General features: G+C 34.8%; 2 protein-coding genes across 4 annotated transcripts; one reads left to right on the forward strand and one right to left on the reverse strand.

The window, feature by feature from the left end:
- Positions 1 to 923: 923 nt before the first annotated feature.
- On the reverse strand, positions 924 to 9,441 carry LOC140791851 (C2 domain-containing protein At1g53590-like). Of its 3 annotated transcripts, none has more exons than XM_073142535.1 (12): positions 9,118 to 9,441; positions 7,104 to 7,178; positions 6,774 to 6,917; positions 6,338 to 6,433; positions 6,096 to 6,227; positions 4,745 to 4,897; positions 4,607 to 4,648; positions 4,147 to 4,195; positions 2,801 to 2,893; positions 2,541 to 2,724; positions 2,236 to 2,362; positions 924 to 2,160 (listed from the first exon to the last, which is right to left on the reverse strand). In XM_073142535.1, the coding sequence occupies exons 1-12, from the start codon at positions 9,241 to 9,243 to the stop codon at positions 1,297 to 1,299; spliced, it is 2,085 nt and encodes a 694-aa protein (XP_072998636.1). In that variant the 5' UTR covers positions 9,244 to 9,441; the 3' UTR covers positions 924 to 1,296. The 3 variants fall into 3 exon arrangements, with proteins under 3 accessions (XP_072998636.1, XP_072998638.1, XP_072998637.1); XM_073142537.1 differs by having other exon boundaries at positions 6,774 to 6,901; positions 9,118 to 9,286; XM_073142536.1 differs by having other exon boundaries at positions 7,104 to 7,191; positions 9,118 to 9,235.
- Positions 9,442 to 17,429: 7,988 nt separating this feature from the next.
- Positions 17,430 to 19,456, forward strand: LOC140792797 (aspartic proteinase nepenthesin-1-like). Its single transcript, XM_073144000.1, has one exon. The coding sequence runs from the start codon at positions 17,610 to 17,612 to the stop codon at positions 19,101 to 19,103; it is 1,494 nt and encodes a 497-aa protein (XP_073000101.1). The 5' UTR covers positions 17,430 to 17,609; the 3' UTR covers positions 19,104 to 19,456.
- Positions 19,457 to 20,354: the final 898 nt, after the last annotated feature.

The raw sequence follows: 20,354 nt of genomic DNA on the forward strand, positions 1-20,354 counted from the left end.
TATTAAATAAAGCCCCCTCTTTCTTTTGTTTTTTTACAAATAGAACCTCCACTTTATTAAAAAAATACACCGAGCCAGACGGATGAAATAAAAAAAAAATTTGTTTGCTTTTATTATCGTGCACCCTAATAAGTTGACAATATTTATGATTCAACTCCTATCTTACAGGTTTAATCCTAGAAAATATCATCGGTTGATGAGATAGAAAATATTTCATTAATTTCAAATATATTAACTTAAATACTTAAATTATCCTTTTTTTATAGTAAAATTCAATGGCAGATAAAAAGTGTGAAAAATTATTCAAGAGCACTTCAGTCATTTTTTACCTATGATAAAGTTAATATATGATTACTTTCCACTAGGGTGTTTTTGATGATTAAACCCGGGAATTTAATGATAAATATTGATAAAATAGAGAATAAAAGATAATAAAAACAAAATGCAAGTTTTTTGTTGTTGTTAATTTCAGTAAAAAATTTAAATAATATGTTTATAATTACTGTATTACTCATATGTCTTTCCTCTAATTTGGCATCCAGATTAAACAATAGTAGCTTAAAACGTATATTAATTGTTATAATTCCCAAGGCTGCTCAAATATAGCCCAAAACCGATCTAAGCCCATTGGGTGCTCTTGGGCTTACAAGCCCAATTTCTTGGGGCATTTCTGCAGACTAATTACATTTTGACCAAGAACTTCTTTTTTAGACACTAAGTAGAATCTTAGATCTCTTCTCGTTAGTACGAGAAGAGACGTCACTGCGTGATGCTTTTAAGTTAATATATGATTTGAACCTTGGATTTATATCCAATTTTTTTTGTCGATTGTGAATCACGCCTTGCTCTTCCTGCACAATGTATCTCTAATCTATTGAAATATAATTTGGCCTAGATTATCGTAATTGAGTTCAGATCACTAATTAAAAAGGAAAAGGCAATAACTTCCTCGTTATTTATGTTTGTAATGAAATAATGAAGAACAAACTGCGGAAATCCAACAAGGAAAATATGCAGAAATGAAATTAAAGGGTGTGACATCTCTAACATACAGCAACCCCACCCCTAAAAATAAAAAAAACCAACTGTGCTATCCAACACTATGTATACACTAGCTGATAATTTTTGTGAGCATATAAACAGGTTCCGAACTAAACTACTGATGAGCATATACACAAGTTCTGAACTAATGCAGAACGAGCATTACTTCCTTTAAAAAGAGAAGATCCAAAGTTACTCACCTAGATATCATTGGTGAGACTATTTGATTCCATTGCATCTCTTTGCAGCATTCAATTATTTGACATGGTCAAGGGATATCGGAGAACCCTCGACAACTACAAGAGGATCGTCCTTCAATGCATCAGTTGACAAGCGTGATCCTTGAGACTCATCTCTCTCAGAAATATCCAATGACTGATCTTCTTTTGTCTTGTTAGAACATTTCCTGCTAAGTACACTCTTCAAACTCTGAGCAGGCTTGCTTGCCTGTTGTACCATGCTCTTCACCTTGGACTTCACATGGTTTTTACCTGGGCTTTCTGCCTTATCTATATCAGGGCTAGAGAAACTATTCTCTGCCTTATTCTCACCATTGTTGCTAGCACAGTCTTCATCCAGTATGACCGTTAATGATGTCCGTTTCTCCCCTACTGCAGGAATGTTCGGACGTGGAGTTGGCGGGAGGTTTGGACGTGGAGTTGGAGTAGGCTCTTCATCATTTTCTATAGGGATATCCTTTCTTGGACTTTTATGGAACACAGAACCTAGCTTGTGCAAGCCTTTCTTTATTTTGCCTAGTCTACCAGGTTTATTTCCCTCAACATTTTCTTCACTACTGGTATCACTGAGTTGAGATCCTGATGTAGATGAACTAGCACTATCCTTGCAATCTTCCCGATGAACTTGAGTCTCTGGTTGCCGAGCTCTTCCTTTTCGCGGCTCCCATGTTTGGGAGAGATCGCTGCCAGGATGATGTACCCATAGACCTGTCTTTTCTTGCCCCTCAATGTTTATAGGCTCATACTCATCTGCCATCTTTTGGTAATTTTCCAAGCATTCATCAGTATTGCAGTTGTGGTTTTCAGCAGTAGAGGTTGATCCGGGAGTCATGGTTTCAGAAGTCTTGCGTACTTCATCATCAATAGGATCATTCTTTCCCTGAAAAATCCTGCTTCAGACTAATTCATCCAAATCTACTGTCTTTCTATGTTTCTTCGAATAAATACAGCATACCTTTTCTAGCTCATCCTCAAGTATAGTTAGAGCCAAGTGAAGCCTTCCCATCTTGATATTCTTCAATGAAAACCATTTATCATGTCTCTGCCCACCCCTCAAGTCATTGAGGTTTATAGAATAATCTCTGCAGACATTAAAATAGAATTTAAAGTTGAGAAATTGTGTAGATCATACAATACCTGTCTCAAATATTAGAGCTGTAAATGCGCCCATCACAAATGATGACCTTTTTCCCTTTTTTTCTTAATTTTTAAACTAATCTAATTTCTATACATGCTAAAAGACTGGAGCAAGGAACAAACCCAAGCATGTCATCAAAGATAGGATCTTTATCACGAACTTGAAGAACAAGTACATTAGGTGCCTCCCATGAACTAATGGGAACCTTAAATTCCTCAAGCCACTTTGGTGATAATGTTTTCCTCTGAATCTTAGTCTGGAACCTGTAAGGACCAAGCTGGCATTTCACGTAAGGATCCGCAAGTCCTGCATGGTTTGTTTGGTGATTAACCAATTATGAAAGAGTGACGATTAGAAAAAAGATAGTTGGCTGTGATACTACCATTTGGATCTGATGGTTTCATATCAGCTCCTTCCAAAATTTCAACCTTTGCGTGTGCAATAGGAGGCCTCTCATCAACAGTAAACCATCCTTCTGAAATAGTAGGCACAACATTAGTATAATGGAAACCTAAATTTCAGCAGCAAGAACATTAGTTAAGATAAACTAAAAAATACTTTGCTGACCCTGACTCAAGCTTGTGCCTAGTAAATATAACCCAATGAATAGTATAATAAAAACCTGAATTTCAGCAGCTTTATGCCCATTGAATTCTACTAGAAAGCAATTTACTTGGTTAACATATATATTGCTTTTAGATTGCATTGATATGTGAGTTCTGTTAGTGTAGGTTGAATCATTTGACATGCACTTTATTCCACTGTTTTATTGACTAACCTAAATGCAGTACTTCTAAATAGGGTTCTCAAAAAACCCATGATGAGCCCATGGGCCATTCCTGCCTTACCCCCGCCCGCCCCCCACTGCCCCGCAACCAACCTATTTAGGATACCCTACTTATTGAAGGTAATACAGGAAAACTATAATAAAAAAATAAAGAACAGATGGCTGCTAAGTGCTCCTCTGTCTTGTCTCATTCTCCCTCTCTCTTTCTTGCAGGACAACCTCTCTCCCTCTTTGCTTGTCTAATTTCCTGTCTGTTCTCTATCTGTACTCTTATCCTCGTCCTCCACCTCTGTACCTCCTGCCAACCTCATTCTCCTGACCGATGTGTAGGACGACCAGCACACCAGCAGAGGAATTGGCAAATTCCCTATTAATATTTACAAAATCATTATTGAACTACCAAAATTTTCACCAAATTTCAGTTAAAAAATGCATACCTCTACACTCTTAGAATTCAATGAACAAACTCTCCTTGTCAAACATGATAGGTCAACCAGATGAGAACCGGGGTTGTAGCTAACAACACCAACAGGGAAAGTATTGCATACTTTCTTGTTTACTAAGAAAACCAACAATACAAATCTCTCTCTCTCTCTCTCTCTCTCTCTCTCTCTCTCTCTCTCTCTCTCTCTCTATATATATATATATATATATATATATGTATATATATATATGCTTTAAATTGTATTAAACGTCAACAACTTCAATTATAAAATAAACACAAATATGCTATAGCACAACGGGTATGGCTAACATCTATATTATGTATATTTCACAAAGCTTCTTCAAATGGCAAATTGAGCATCACTCTTCTCAAGTATAGATATAGAATGCAAACAGCAATATTTGTGAACAATCAACCCATTAAGTTGCTACAATGTCAAAACAATAGCAAATTCTCAAATAAAAATGAAGTCCAAAGAAAAACATTTCTGCCTTACCTCTAGGTGTTGAGGCAAACTTTTCCACATCGACAACAAGCATATTAGGCTGAAAGAAGTATAATAATGGGACATATCAGGAGGAACAGATTAATACTGCCAACAACTATAAAAAATTTAAGCAAGACTTGCTAAAATATTAAAAAATATTTATTCTCTCATAATTGTAGAACTTATGGTAGTGAAAGTCATACTTTTAAGTAAAGAAGTCTTCCTGAGTAATCCTATTTAAGAAATCAAATCTACCAGGATCTTGTTTTCCTAATTTATCTCTCTTCTATATACTTTGTACTCTTTCTGCACATAATATTTCATATTCCTCACATGTAATAGTTACATCTAGTACCCACATACCAAAAAGGATGATACAAATGAATTTATCTTCATTGCAACTCCTGGAGATGAAATAATATGAGAAAACCTAGAATTCTAAAGAATCATCACGAACAGGCAAACTAACCTCAACCAATGTCTGCCCAAATGCAACATCCAGCAACTTATCCTACAGACCAAGAAGATGAAATTATTGAGTGACAAAAAAGTAATTGATGGTACAAATAGGAAAGGATCAATGCCATAAGCCAGAAGAAAATCTTACTAGCCACCCTGAAATTCCTGGAAGTTCAGTAACATCAACTCCATGTCCAAAAACTGGTTTTACCGTCATCTGAAAATAGGGAGGCTCAACAAAGCATATTCTGACACGTCCAATAAATGGCCAATGCTGAAGAAATTTTACACCCACCAAGACCTACAAATAAAATACAGGAGGTCTGAACACAAGGCCTTCACATCATATTGGAGTGCTTCCAGATTAAAAAGTCAGAAGTTTCTCAAGCTGAAAGAGGCAACAATTACACTATTTATTTTTTTGCTCACAATGATTAGGGTTTTTTTTATAAAAAAAAAATCCAGGCACCATCCTAGTAAGCTATTGGCACAGGTTGACACAATCTATAAGATACTAAAACAGACTTAGGCATTGTTTGGAAGGGATAAAATCTACTTTATCCCCCTTTATTCCTAGAGTTATTCCAAACATAACTTTTGTGGGAATAGGTTATGGGCAGACTTGGTACTTAGAAAAAGCAAATAGTTAACTTTTATGATTTTATCCCTTTATCCTAGGGTATATAACCAGAAAGGTGGAATTAATTTTATCCCCAGTTATCCTTGAGATTTGACTAGTTAAAGGAATATGCTAGGGAAGTGGGGATAAATTATTCCCAGCTATTCCACTTCCAAAGATAACTTTAGTCAAACAGTGAAATGCCAAACTATCACATTGCATGATTCGTTAATCTAAATGGAGGATAGCAAGATGAGCATATTATGTGGCATGACCAAGGGCATAACAAGGTAGCCAAAAATCAAACAAACACTAGATCAAGAAGTTGTATTATTTCATTAAGTTCCCATTGAATTGAACTCCAACGGAAAAAGGGAGTTCTGCTAGTCGAGGATCCTATCAAAGATGGGTCTAGGGAGGGGGATTTATATGCAGCCTTACCCACATTGCTAGAAATCTAGCTTCTGTCACTCAAAATGGCACCAAGATGGTAGTTTGGTACTTTGGTTTATCATCAAACTACAAAACTTAGGAAGAAATAATATTATATTTTTCCTCCAATAGGTACTCATTTAATATGCTTCCATCAAAATCACAAATAAGAAGGTAAAGAAAAAGATCTTTAGAAAGAAAAAAAGAGATTCCTGGAGATTAGCTGAGCACATTAATCTCATATATCTGATGAATTTCTTGAACAAAATAAAGAGATTGCTTCCATCTATTCCAATGATCCTTTTATTAACAATATCGCATATAAAAAATTTACATAATCGAATGTAAACTAGCTTTGTCATAACAAGTGATTAGCAATCAGATGGATGCTCTCTCTCAAATATTAGAATCATTAAGCTGACATAATTCAATATCTTAGTTTCTTTACCTTGCCTTCAATATGCATACCAGTCACATGCATATTTGCTGTTATGCCAAACCCTAATCTTTTCCGCAGCTTCACAGCAAGTATACCACTCATATCTTCTGCTGATAGAAAATTCATTCCTAGCTCAAGAACCTGCAATAACTCATCATCAGATCTTAAGCTACCATTTAAGAAAAAAGAATATTCATCAAGAAGCCTACATTAAACTCAAATGATAACTACCCAAGAAAGGTCATATGTACCAAATGGTCATCATCAGCAGATTCAGTGATAACCCTTATATCTGTAAACGTGGGCGGGTTCCTACCCAAGTAAAGGTGTTGAATAGTTGCTTTCCGCTGAAAAATAGTAAGCATAAGTATTATCTTCTAATACAGGACTATAAAATAATGTCTTGTTGTATAAAATTATGTGATATGATAAAATAGAAAACTGGCCGAAAAAAAGAACCTACAACTATCTTAATATGTGCATAAGTATCATCCAGTAGAGAATTAGATATATTACTTTCAAAACTCAAGTAGATTGCAAAAGATGCACCATGATTAGTTGATTACTTCAAATTTACGTAGGGTAATCATCAAGAAGAGGTGGATAATTCTTACCTAAAGATCTAATCACATTACATACATAATACACACTGAACGATAAATAGAAATGATGAGGGAAAACCCATACAGCTGTCCAAGGTTTAAACTTTTCCAAGAACCATGGTATGATCGGCATCAAAAAATTTTGAGATGCAATCTGCTCCATGCATATAGGCCAGATCTTTCCAACCGCATGATTTAACCAACGCACCGATTCTGTATCAGAAAGAAGCTGGCACATAAAACGACATGAGTCTAACTCAAATTAGATGTCTTTCAGAAAACAAACTTGTTTCAGATAGACAGAGCTCTCCTATTTTAGCAAGCTGGACTTGAAATCAACATTAAAAAGCATAGACCGAAAAAAACAGAAAGCAAAAAAACAAATAAAAATGAACTCGAGCATAGTGTGGTGTACCCTTCGTTGGTTGGCACTTTTTCTTTCCTCATACTGTATTCGCTTTCGCAATCTCATTGAGTAGCGTTCGTTTACCTATGACACAGAACTAAAACATAATTTATTCTGAAAAAAAAGAAACTGTAGCCACAAAAAAGAAAGGATAAATGGATTTGCAAAGTCAGGCATGCTAACAAAACCAAGTATATGCAGGGTGGGTGAGTTTAAGTTCGATCAAACTATCCTTTTTGAAGCAGATAGTTCACACTTCACAGTGCTCATTCTCTCAAAAATGAAAAAAGCGGAAAAACAAAAGCATGAACTAAGAAATTAGGAATGTAGGATTAATTAAGAGACATGTAAAAGACTCTATGTAAAGCACTATCCTAGAAACATGAAAGGCAGTTTCTTAAACGAAGAAGACAGTACAAGAGAATATAACCAAACAATAATTTAAACAAGTCCTCTGGTTCAACACTAACATCCTTGAAAGGATTCAGTAAAGTAAGCCTTTAATTCATACTATAAATGAAAAGATATCTATGAGACTGGTAACTAGAATTTATATACAACTACAATATGCACCTTTTCGACTCGAAAGTCACAAGCATTCTTCAGCTTTCCACATTTTCATGTCCAATTTTTTATAGATTAATTTAGCAAGTAGAGTGCACTTGATAAAATTTAGCAAAACTTCTTTGTAGGGGTGAAAACGGGTCGGATTAACTCTGACCCGACCCACTATCCGACCCGATTCGGATCGGATTCGGATAAAAATTTTCTATCCGATTCGGATACGGATAGAATTTTTAAAAAAAATTCGAATACGGGTCGGATATATTTTTCGGATTCGGATACGGATATCAGATATCCGTTTATCCGCATATTTTTTTAATGATTTACAATTTTTAATTTGCTTATTTAAATAGTAAATATTAATATTATTACTAATAATACATTATATATTATTTATAGAGATTAATTTCTCTAATTTTATAAATTTGACATACAAAAAAATTATTTATCGTAAAACTCTTAATAATTTTGTGTTAATTATATATAAATAAAATATTATAATTATTTTAAATTCAATCAATATCTGTTTAAGATCCGATCCTCTATCCAAAAATTATCCGTATCCGTTTAGTTAGGATATGGTTTTAAATTTTGCTATCCGTCCAATATCCAATATCCGTATCCGGACTAAAAATATGGATCCGGATATGGGTTGAGCACCATCCAATCCGTTTTCACCCCTACTTCTTTGCTATGAGTAGATGAGATCAACAAAATGTCAAGACTCCACAGTTATCCTGAAATTTCTCCAGCAAGATTTTTTATCTCTTTTTTCTCCGATTCATCTACTATTTGTCCTCCGTTTTGTGGAGAAAACAAGGGTTTGGGACTTCAGAAATTCTAATTTAATTACCAACTAAAATAGCTAGAATCTCTTCAAACACACAATGACTACACCAGAACTTATTTAGAGCTAGACTGTACAGATCATTCTTTTCTCAATCCATCTCTATTTAGTGCAAGGGTTTCCATCAAACCAATGCCATCATATCCTTATTTACGGTTAGTTCTGGTCTTCCCCCTTCCTTGATCCTATCAAGGGACCGCCTAATTCCACAATTAGTCCTTCATACAGGTGCATTATAAACATATCCTATGATCATTTCATAAATGTAACTTATCCTCTATGCGTTGGTCTCTGAAGTTGAAACATTTGGCCATCTTCCTCGGTCTTACTTCATCGCCTTCCCTTTTCTTGAACAAATAGAATTGCAGCTTACTGAAATTACCAAAATTTAATAAGGCCTCTTCTAACAAACTAATTACCTCATTACTGAACTTTGAAAGAAATAAGTAGAAAAATTAAAAGTAGGTTTTTGCGACCTACAAAACCCTAATTTTCCCATCACAATTACTGAATAAAATCTCCAGAAAAACAGGAAGAAACGTTCATTGCCAAGCTCTAAAAGTATTGATCGAGACCTAAAAACTGCAACCAAACAAAGATAACCAAGCATACCTTATAGAGATACCACAAAGCGACGAAGAAGATCACAGGGTGGTTATACCCAAAGGAGACACAGATCCACAGCACCACGAGTGCTATGGCGAGGTGATGCATGATCGAAACCTCCATGAAACTCATCGCCGACCCAAGAAATTTCTATTTTTCTTCCACCAATCCACCTGAATGCAACGAATAAAGCACCGAAAAGAGAGATATTTCCGGACCGGATTTATAACGTCGAATTCTTGAAAATCCCGCGATTTTCAAATTAGATAGAGCGAGAATGGTAGTTTTACCAAAGGAAATTTAGAATTTAAAAATATGAAATTAGGAATTAGCAGACTGAGCGAAGTGGGTGGGATATCCTCCCACGCAGTGTGTCGATCTGACAGCGTGGCGGGCGGAGAGCGACGTCACGTGTCGGCAGGACAACGACTTGCGGGCTGGATGGAGATTAATTTTAATAATTATATGATAAGGTTTTATAGATTCAGAAAATGATTATATAATAAATAAGGTCTTAATAATTGGAATACATCCGGCCCTAAGGTAGTGGCTTGCTCAGCAACTTTGCGTGCAGTGGAATACAACAAAACTCTAATGGAACAGTAGGAGGCACTCGCTAGGGCGACTGCTCGGTGGCTACCGCAAGAACAGAAGTGGGTGAAATTGAACATCGACGGAAGTGGAACATAAACAAATGGTGCCTACCAAGATGGTGCGGGGGCTTCCCTAAGGTATTGGCTTGCTCAACAACTTTGAGGGCAGCAGAATACAACAAAACTCTAATGGAACAGCAGGAGGCACCCGCTAGGGCGACTGCTCGGTGGCTACCGCAAGAACATGAGTAGGTGAAATTGAACATCGACGGAAGTCGAACATAAACAAATGATGCCTACCAAGATGGTGCGGGGGCAGTGAAAAAGAACGGAACAATACAGTTAGAATACTCAAGAGCGAAATTACATGCCCATGGAGGGTTAGAAATATAGTGGACCAATGCTTAGTGATCGTTAGTATATTACAAGGTTTTAAGACAACCGAGTTGTTAACTGGGCAACAAATCCGGGTCTCGCCCTCTAGATTTTGTAACTTACATTTCTAGGGAGTCACATTTAGTTAAATATAGCTCATCTTTTTTAATATATATATATATATATATAAACTATATTAAATATTTATATAAAAGTATTAAAGAGTTATTTTGGCATCAAATAACATCCGGATTACTAATATGATTGTCATCTGTATCAAATAAGAAAATGTCAGTCATATTAAATATTAGTATTTAAAAAAACGTTTATGAGTGATTCTCTCTTTTTAAGAAAAATGTTAAAATAAAAAAAATACTGAAAATATGTTTAGTAGGTAAAGAAATCACTTCTTTAATTTATTTATTTTTATAACTAAATATTAAAAATATAAATATTTTAGAAAGTCCTTTATTTTTTAGCAATCAAATACGAATTTTAATTTCAAATAACAAAATACGAGATGATAAGGCTATAAATCTTCTCTGGCACGTCTCAATCCGAATTTAAAATTAAAAAAATAAAAGTCCTCACACGTCTTAGAGAAAGTGATGGCATTTATGTATACAAAAGATTGGTCAGCAGTTTAAAATTCAAACCTAATTTCTTCTCTTTCGGATAAGAAAAAGTTGATCTAATTAATTCAAAATTTATATAATATAATTATTCACCTTATATCTAGGGAGGTTACATTAGAACCCTAATCTTATCTTAAGATTAGTGTTCTAAATATTTATTTTAACTAATTACAAGAGATAAATCCAACTACTATAATAGAAGTATTTTAGCGCAAATTCTTTGAAAGAAAATTAACATGATTAGGTACAATGTATCTATATCTAACTTGCATGCTTATCTGATAAATAACGTATAAAATAATTAGATCTAAACTTAGGGGTTATATTATTAAAAATTCCTACTAGTATTTCAATAGTCCTCAATCCACTGATATCTGGTTGTTGGCATTTAATAACAGGGATTAATTACACCAAGGTCCTTCAATTATTTATTATTTTCACATGCAACCCAATTGTTTTTTTTTTCAAAGTACACGTCAACTCTTTGAATTATAAAAAAAATCGCTGGCCCCTCTACGACCTTTTTAATTAAAAAATAGAGAAATTTATATATAATGAAATTATGATTTACACCTTATATTTTTACTATTTATAATCAAACTCTATGATTTAGCAAATATGTACAAAAAAATACCGCAAATTAACTTAATTTTACTAAGAAAATTACGAAAATATCCTCAACCAGGTCATACCGAGGTCATTTTAGAAATAAGGGCATTTTATTTATATTAGAAATAAAATATCTTTACTTAACATAATATTCTTACAGTGTAGTTCAAATTTAATTCAGAATATTTTTCGCACATATTTGCTAAATTATAGTACTCGATTTATAAATAATAAAAATATAGGGTGTAAAACATAATTATATTATAAAGCTGGATGTTATATACAAAATTTTCTAAATTATTTTACCTTCAATTTTTTGTTCTCTAAAGTAAAAGAGTAGAGTGACGCATAGAAAGCCTGATATTGATCACCTAATAAGGGAAAAAAAGGAGAAGAAGAAATCTACATGAAAATGAATAATAATTTAGAAGACTAGGTGTAATTATATCTTAATAATAATGCACCATGCAACTAGGAAACATAAAGTATCTTCATATAGGACTACTTTTCTTTTTACAAATAATTAATTTATATGCACCTATTTCTGAAAAACAAAAAGGTAAAATAAACATATATATATATATATATATATATATATATAACAAAATCTAAAATTATAAATTTCACTATCTGTTCCATTATATGATTATTTTCTTTTTGTTAATTATATGAAGCACTTATAATCTTAGACTGGCCCGGCTCGACGGGCCAAGAATCTTTGACCCAAACCCGATAAATATCGAGTCGGGTCGGGCTACGCCGGGCGAAGGTTGGATCCATTAAGCCCAAAAAATTTCTAAGGCCTTTGGTCATGATATGATGCACAAATGAGTGAGAATAAGTGTCTTTTTATCTCTATATTTTAAAGTTTTTTCTAAAAAAAATAATCAAGTTTGCAATATTTTTTATAATGTTATACCATATAATATTTTTTTGTGGTTAAATAGAATTAAATGCTTAAGATTTATATTTTCAATTAAATAGTTTAAACAGGTTTTAAATTTTGATTATTTTTCTATATATGTCACATCCTAAAGAAAAATTAAACAAAGATAAAGAACTATTATTTTAAAAGGACAATAGTGGCATTAGTTATCACTAATTATTTTTTAAACACTAATGGAGAAAAGTGGTTCACCAGAGTGGTCAGTATAAGTGCATGGTTATTAATTTATAGGGATAATCTTAGCATATACCTTTTTAAAACTATACCTTATTTTCTCATTTTAATATACCAAAATACTATTATAAGTTTTTAATAATTTAGAGGTCTAAATATATCTAAAAAACTTTGAGATAACTTATATAAAAACCGATAATAGTTTAGCGGATATAAGTGAAATTATTTCTATATTATATGAGTCACTTATATGGTTTCCAAGTTCTTAGCTCCTAAGTGTACACTGCCCTCTTTTATAGGGCATCATACATCACAAGAAATCAAGATAATTGAGGAGATAGTAGTTGATTATAGCATCACCACAAGACCTCTTTTATTTTAATTTTAATTTTTGGTGCCAAGAAGTGACCTCCATATTCTACATCAGTAGACTTTGTATATAATTTCTATTGACTTTGATAAGAGAGGTCTTTCTTGTTCACCCACCTTTGCATCACCTAAACTTATACATTGAAGTCTATGGAGAAAGAAGTCTTAAATCTCTTCTGCCTAATCTGCTAGTAGATAGGAAATTGAAAGGTTTAACTTTTTGAATTGAGGATTAAAGGCTAGGGCTACACTATTTTTTTATTAAGAGAATAGTAGAAATTTAATAATGTTTAAATCTTAAATCGATATCATAAATATTTGAGTTCGAAAACACTCATACAATATGAATCACGACTGTCGACGCAATCACATTTGCTGGCTATAGCTATATTTTATATTATCTTACTTGGAAGCTAAACAAATAATCTTAATATTAATGCGTACCTCTTCTCCTAAAATTGCTTCAAATTATTAGTATTAGCCCATCTTTCGAGGGAAATTAGGGTTTTTTAATTTCACCCTAACAATGGGGTTTTCAACTATGTCTGCCATTAAGAGTTCTCTAGCTTGGGGGAAAGCCAATGATATGCTAATTTTGAGTTGAGTACTTCTACTCCTCTCCAAACCTCGAAGAGAAATTCTTTATTTATTTACAATGCGATTTAAAATCTGTAATCTCTGTCATAGGCTAATAAAACCCTAATACTCGATCTTAATCAACATTCATTCTGTTTAGCAAACTAAAGCTTTGTAGTTTAAAATGAGCATCTTTTTAGTGTCTCCTTGCTAACAATCATATAAATTTGTGTGGTCTTGTGTGAATTTGTGTAGCTTTGATTAGATAAAAATTAAAAACATAATAATAATAATAATAATAAAGTGGGAAGAAGAGAAAAAGGGGTATAGATTTCTGTTCCATTATAATATTATTTATTGAAATTGACATTCCTTGCAAGCAAATGAACAATGGTTTGTCTCCCATGTGACCCTAGAAATGTATTTAATTTCTTGGAAGGAGTAAGTGGAACTTCTGATGAGATGTAACCTTAGATTATTATTTTTGCATAGATTTTGTGGCATAATGTTGTTGTTTTTTTATTGTAAGCTATCTTTTAGCCTTTTGCATCCCCTACTCTTTCATAGATTTCAAGGAACCATTGGATAGACGACTATTTTGATACTTTGGATTCCTTTATTTTTATTTTCATTCTTTTATGTAGTAATTCTTGTGCTTTGCAACTTCATGTAGTTTATCTTTCGATACTAAAAAGATAGAGGGTGTAAACTAGCTAGATTGCAATTCGGTGCAAACTGATCCTATGTGAGTTGATTTAGATTCACCGTCGAATATGCATCAACTCATTAATTACTCAAGACTTATATATATTCTATTTTTATAGCCGGTAAATGCACGCACGATAGATGCACTTGACCCATGTTAGCATAGAAAACAGATTTAATGTAGGCCGATTCGTGCAGTTTGTCAGCCCCTAGATGTTGTGCCAACACATCGGTCACGCCTATTAAACATCTCCTATCGCGCTCGAAAGAGAATAAAAAAAAATTATAAAAACTTAACTGAACACAACAAAAACTGTGGAATATACGTAATCAAATTCAGACATCAGACAGTACACCCAAACCGACCTATCAGAGATTGGCCCGCACCGAATTTCAATCTTGATACCTAAACTCATTCCATCGTAGCCTAACATGAGAATGACATTCATGTAATTATTTTTGTGGGCTAGTTATACCTACTACTACCCACCCATAATTCTTTTCCTTTGTCATCTTTATTTAATCCACCTACATGCTTATTACATGTGTCCACCTAGCCATAACGTAACTCATCAAAACAAGCAATTGACTTAGAAAAAATATTTTGGACAAGGGAAGACTAATCCCTTTCTTCTAGGTAGACCACAATAGCTTTTAATCTTAATCCCCCTCAAAGAAGGTTTGAGAAGATTTGAAGCTTAATTAATGAGTCTTTTGTTAATAACTATAAAGGGAGAATAGAACACTCAAATTCCAAACATTGGATGGTAGCTTTCATTTTGCTTAGTCTAAGAAGATTAAATTAAGATAAGTAGCATAATTGGAATTTTCTTGATGTTATCCTCTATGACAAGTTATTAGCTCATGCTAATTAACTTACTTTTTCTAGTCAGTTGTTCAAGGAGAAGAGAAGACTATTGACCACATTTTAATGAATGGCTGATATGACTTGGAACTATTTCTTAATCACTGCTATTTAATACTCATCACAATCTAAAATAATGTTGATAAAAATAATGCCTGTTTAGTTATGTCATCAAATGATATATCATGATAAATTATTCTAAGACTCCTAAAAAAATTGCACATTTCCTTATGCACCCTCTTAATATTATTATTTTTTTGTATATAAAAAATTTCTCACTATATTAATAGAAATTATCAAATGACAAATTTACTCTCAATTTTATGACGCCCATTTGTTATTTTTGACAGAAAAACCTAATGGATAACATTAATATTATTATTTTTTTGTATATAAAAAATTTCTCACTATATTAATAGAAATTATCAAATGACAAATTTACTCTCAATTTTACGACACCCATTTGTTATTTTTGATAGAAAAATCTAACGGATAACCAATAAAATGAGTATCTCGAAGATTTTTCATAATTAGAAGGGATTAATATATTATGAATAATAAGTAAGAAGAGTCTACTTAAAATTGGGCAAAAATTCAGCACTAAAGCTAGGTTTGATAGGAGAAATAATTAAAATGGCTTGCATAACAATTAACATGGTTGGTGGCACCACATCTATGTTCATTGTTACATCCCTTCCACCAAATAATAATAAAAAAATAAAAATATTTGTTAGATCTCTTAAAGGCAACTTAATGATCTTTTTGGTTGTGAACAACCCTCCCTTATTCAAGAATTGTTCATCAATGTGGTCCTCAAGAATTCTTTTAATGGTTTTCTATTATGAGTCTAAATTTCTTTTACATGCGATAGTTAATAATCTTATGTATACTAAAATGTTTACTCTGATATCAAGCACTAACTTAGTGAAATAAATTGTGACATAAACTTTGAATTCTTGTCAAAGACACAAGCTCTAGGGCATTTATTTATTTATTTTTTACTCTTAGAATATGCATCTCATTTATCAATGACCTTGAAAGGATTAAGAAGATGTATACTATTAATCATAATCACTTCCCATTTTGCTCGGAATACTAATATGGACAATCTATTAATACATAAATTATGAAATTAAGGAAGATGAAACTAAAGAGCTTAGAAATAGGGTGAGTTCCATGACATCAATTGGCGCATAAAATAAACATGATTATGATAAAAAATGAATACAAAATGCCTATAGAATTAGCATGAGTATGACTATATTTATCGGATACGTGTGATTGATGCGTTGACCGACCAAGCATTTGGTAAAAAGATTGACTACTATAATGTTGTGACACTTAATTTATTCCTTTGGCCCACACAACTATTTTTTTTTTTCATTAATGCACTTCCAAAGATAAAAGGTAGGGCTACAAATTTCCAAAACCCAAATTTGATAAGGACTTCTAATGTTTTCCAAAACTTAGACATATATAAATGGGAAAAATTTATAGTTAAACTTTGAAAAAAATATTAAAATTTATTCTTATTTTTCCTTTTTCTGGGATGAGTTTTTCTGGATACTATGTCCATTAGAAAGGTGTTTACAATCTACATTATATTAATGCTGAGTAAATAGTAAAAATGATTAAAAAAACAATGACGCAGAATATAAACTGCAAATTATGCTCAGATAATACGTATAACAATGAGTTTATATCATACTAAGAAGAATAAAAAAGTATATATATATATATATATATATATATATATAAAGTGGGAGCAGGCATTATAAATGCCTCCTTTATTCTTGACATCTGGAACTATAAACAACTCTTCCATTAGCCACGAGTTGCAGATACCTGGAAACTTCTAAGGCTGCAATCTTATATTGACCACAAAACTTTACTTCAATTTCTTTTGTTCAATTCTATTCATTTGACCATCTCTTTTCCAATGCTCCAAATCATACGCACCGAAAGACTATTCTGAGGCCTTAATGAAGCCTTTTGAGTCCGACTCTAAGTGGGAACTAATTGGGTTTAGCTTCACTTGCTTTTTGACTTAATAGTTGGATTAATTAATTCATTTATCTAACCCCCAAGTTGTTTGATTAGACTAAGTAAACACGCGGCTGGAATTTTATTGGAAGACTTATAACTAAAATTATACGGCAGAGTATCGATCGTGTACATTCGACGACTCTGATTATATATTTTTAAATTTTAAATAATAAATAAGATTGAGCTCCTGAATTTATTTTTTATGTAAATTATATATTAAAAAAATAGACGCACTTGAGTAGTTTCTAATAATAATAGGCCAATCTCGTTGGTAGTAAATTGTAAAAAGGGCTTTTTGGATGCAACACATAATAAGGAATTCTAGAGGGTTGTAAACGCAAAAAAGAGAACTCCAAAAGAAAATTGGAACTAGTCTTCCTCCCACAGTCTACAAAGCCGCGTTTCTCCACTATTATGTTCCCTTCTAATATTTCCCCCAAATTTCAATCCCCCCCCCCCCCCCCCCCCACTCCCCTCTCCCATTGATTCAAACAAACCCAAAGACCATAGAAAAAAAAATAGATTAAATAATCAAACATCTCCTCTTCTTCTTCTTCTTCTTCTTTTATAGATAGATCTCTCATGAGATAGTAAGAGCTCTAGAAATGGCTTCTAAAAAGAACATAGCTTTCTTCTCCCTCCTCTTCCTCTCTCTGCTCCATCCCCATGCTTCCCTTTTCACCTCCAACTCCTCGAGCATCCAATTCCCCACCCACCCAAGCTTCAACTCCAATTCCCCATGCGACCACCGCCGCCCGTCTACACCGCCGCCGGCGCCATTGAAACTCCATCTTAGACAACTCAAGCAATCCTTGCTGAACTCCACCCTTAAAGACTTCTCGCGGATCCAAACCATCTTGACCAACAAGAATGATAGGAAGAAGCACAAGGAGGAGGCGGGGCAGAGGAGGACTCGCCATCGGCGGCTGTCGGAGACGGCGGCGGCGATGATGGCGACGCTGGAGTCGGGGGTGAGTTTGGGATCCGGGGAGTATCTGATGGATGTGTTTGTGGGCACTCCGCCGCGGCATTTCTCGGTGATCCTCGACACCGGGAGCGATCTGAATTGGCTCCAATGTCTTCCCTGCCGCGATTGCTTTGACCAGCACGGTCCTGTCTTCGACCCCGCCGGCTCCTCCTCCTACCGCGCCGTCACCTGCGGCGACTCCCGCTGCTCCCTCGTCGCTTCCTCTTCCACCTCCCCTACTTGCCGCTCCCCCGCCGAGCCCTGCCCCTACTTCTACTGGTACGGCGACCAGTCCAACACCACCGGCGACCTCGCCGTCGAGACCTTCACCGTCAATCTCACCTCCTCCTCCTCCCCGCCACGGCGCGTCCACGAGGTCCTCTTCGGCTGCGGCCACTGGAACCGCGGCCTCTTCCGCGGCGCCGCCGGGCTCCTCGGCCTCGGCCGCGGCCCGCTCTCATTCGCCTCCCAGCTCAGCTCCCTCTACGGCCACGGCTTCTCCTACTGCCTGGTGGATCGCGACAGTGACATTAGCGTCTCCAGCAAGCTAATCTTCGGCGAGGACGAGCAGCTCCTCTCTCACCCCCATCTCAACTACACCTCCTTCGTCTCCGCCAAAAACAAAAACAACAACAATGACTCCGTCGACACCTTCTATTACGTTCAGATCAAGACGGTAAGCGTCGACGGCGTGAAACTCAACATCTCGCAAAATCTATGGGAGTTAGCCGACGACGGATCCGGCGGTACGATCGTCGACTCCGGGACGACGCTGACCTACTTCGCCGACCCGGCCTATCAAATCATTAGAGAAGCTTTCCTCGATAGTGTGAAGACGTACCCAGTGATCGAAGACTTCCCCGTTCTGAGTCCCTGTTACAATGTGTCTGGTGTCGACCGTCTAGAACTGCCGGCGTTCGCCATCGAATTCGCCGACGGCGCGAACTGGGAGTTCCCGACGGAAAACTACTTCATCCGGCTCGAGCCGGAGATCGTCTGCCTCGCGATCCTCGGCACCCCGCGCTCGGCGCTGTCCATCTTGGGGAACTACCAACAGCAGAACTTCCATGTCTTGTATGATTTGAAGAACTCCAGGCTTGGATTTGCGCCCAGGAGGTGTGCAGAAGTGTGAGAGATGAAGAACAAAAGACCCAAGTTTTGTTCACAGCTTGAGACTTCTCTAAAAAGAGAGAGGTCAGAGGCTATTATACATCATTTTTAGATTGATTTCTTTCTCTTTTTTGATCTTTTCCAAACTTTTTTGGACTTCTTAGATCTCCTGTTTGGTTTATAGATTCAGATACTAAGCAGTTTAACTCCACAAACTTATACAACAAGTAGTACTTCAACTACCTCCCTTTACATATGATGATGATCAAAGGAAATCTACTCTCTTCCTTTTCCTTTTCTCTTTCTTCCTTTATTTGTTCATCTTGCTAAGATAAATCAAGATCAATGTGTGGAATTAATCCACAAACTTTTCTCCTTTTGTTGTTACATGGTCCCCTATATCATTATCTAATATTAATCTCATCTAGCTCTATTATTGCCTACTATTAAAATAGAGTATCTAATACTGCTAGGTGTGGATTGCTTGCAATTGAGACATCTTGCTCCAGTGATTAGCACTATTGTGATATATATTAACAATCACCATGTCCAACAATGTGGTAAATGTTAGTATAAGTTTCATAGTGCATATTTTGATAATGATACAAACTTTAGCAGTTTCAAATTAGGGATAAAAAAAAAAAGAAAGCAAAAGATGAGGATATGCTCTAATTAACTAGTATTATTCTATCAACCATCTTCCCAAGTATTAGGCCAATAGAATTTTGGGTATATGAGAGCACTGCAACCCTAGCAGTACTTTACAAAGAACATAACCTAAAGACTACCACATTGTGGATAAGCCCTGGTCATTAGCACTAGGGGTGTCAAAATAATCTGGGCTTGATCAAGGTTGGCTCGAAAATGAGTTGATTCAAGTTTGATTTGCTAAACAAGCTCGAAATTAATTTTACGGCGGAGCTTCATCATTATAAGACTCGAACATAATAATATAATATCTAATATTATATAATATATAATATAGATAATTAATATAAACTTTTAGATCAAGGTCTAAATACTCATAATATTATTATATTAGTTCTTAACTTCTTATACTTTCACTATTGAATTATACCTTAAGTCTAAATCAAACTTGATCAAACTTGATATAGGATTGAATTGATTTAGACTTGAAGTTGCTTCGTTTAGGCTCAAAAATCCCCTATCCCTCTTCACCGTCGCACTCAATTATCAATCTCTGCATCACCATCGTCTTTTAAACGATCGGTGTTCTCAGCTTAGACTATGCCCAATCAGTCGTGTACTCAAA

Source organism: Typha latifolia, chromosome 7, assembly GCF_019914945.1.
Source record: "Typha latifolia isolate L0001 chromosome 7, TyphaL0001v2, whole genome shotgun sequence".
Taxonomy (NCBI): Eukaryota; Viridiplantae; Streptophyta; class Magnoliopsida; order Poales; family Typhaceae; genus Typha; species Typha latifolia.

Excerpts from the sequence above, each read along its gene's own strand:
- LOC140792797 (XM_073144000.1), top strand. The coding sequence starts at position 17,610 with ATGGCTTCTAAAAAGAACATAGCTTTCTTCTCCCTCCTCTTCCTCTCT.
- LOC140791851 (XM_073142535.1), bottom strand. The coding sequence starts at position 9,243 with ATGAGTTTCATGGAGGTTTCGATCATGCATCACCTCGCCATAGCACTC. Across the intron at positions 7,179-9,117 it reads CTTTGTGGTATCTCTATAAG|GTAAACGAACGCTACTCAAT; the intron begins GTATGCTTGGTT and ends TCTGTGTCATAG. Across the intron at positions 4,196-4,606 it reads TTGGGCAGACATTGGTTGAG|CCTAATATGCTTGTTGTCGA; the intron begins GTTAGTTTGCCT and ends TACTTCTTTCAG.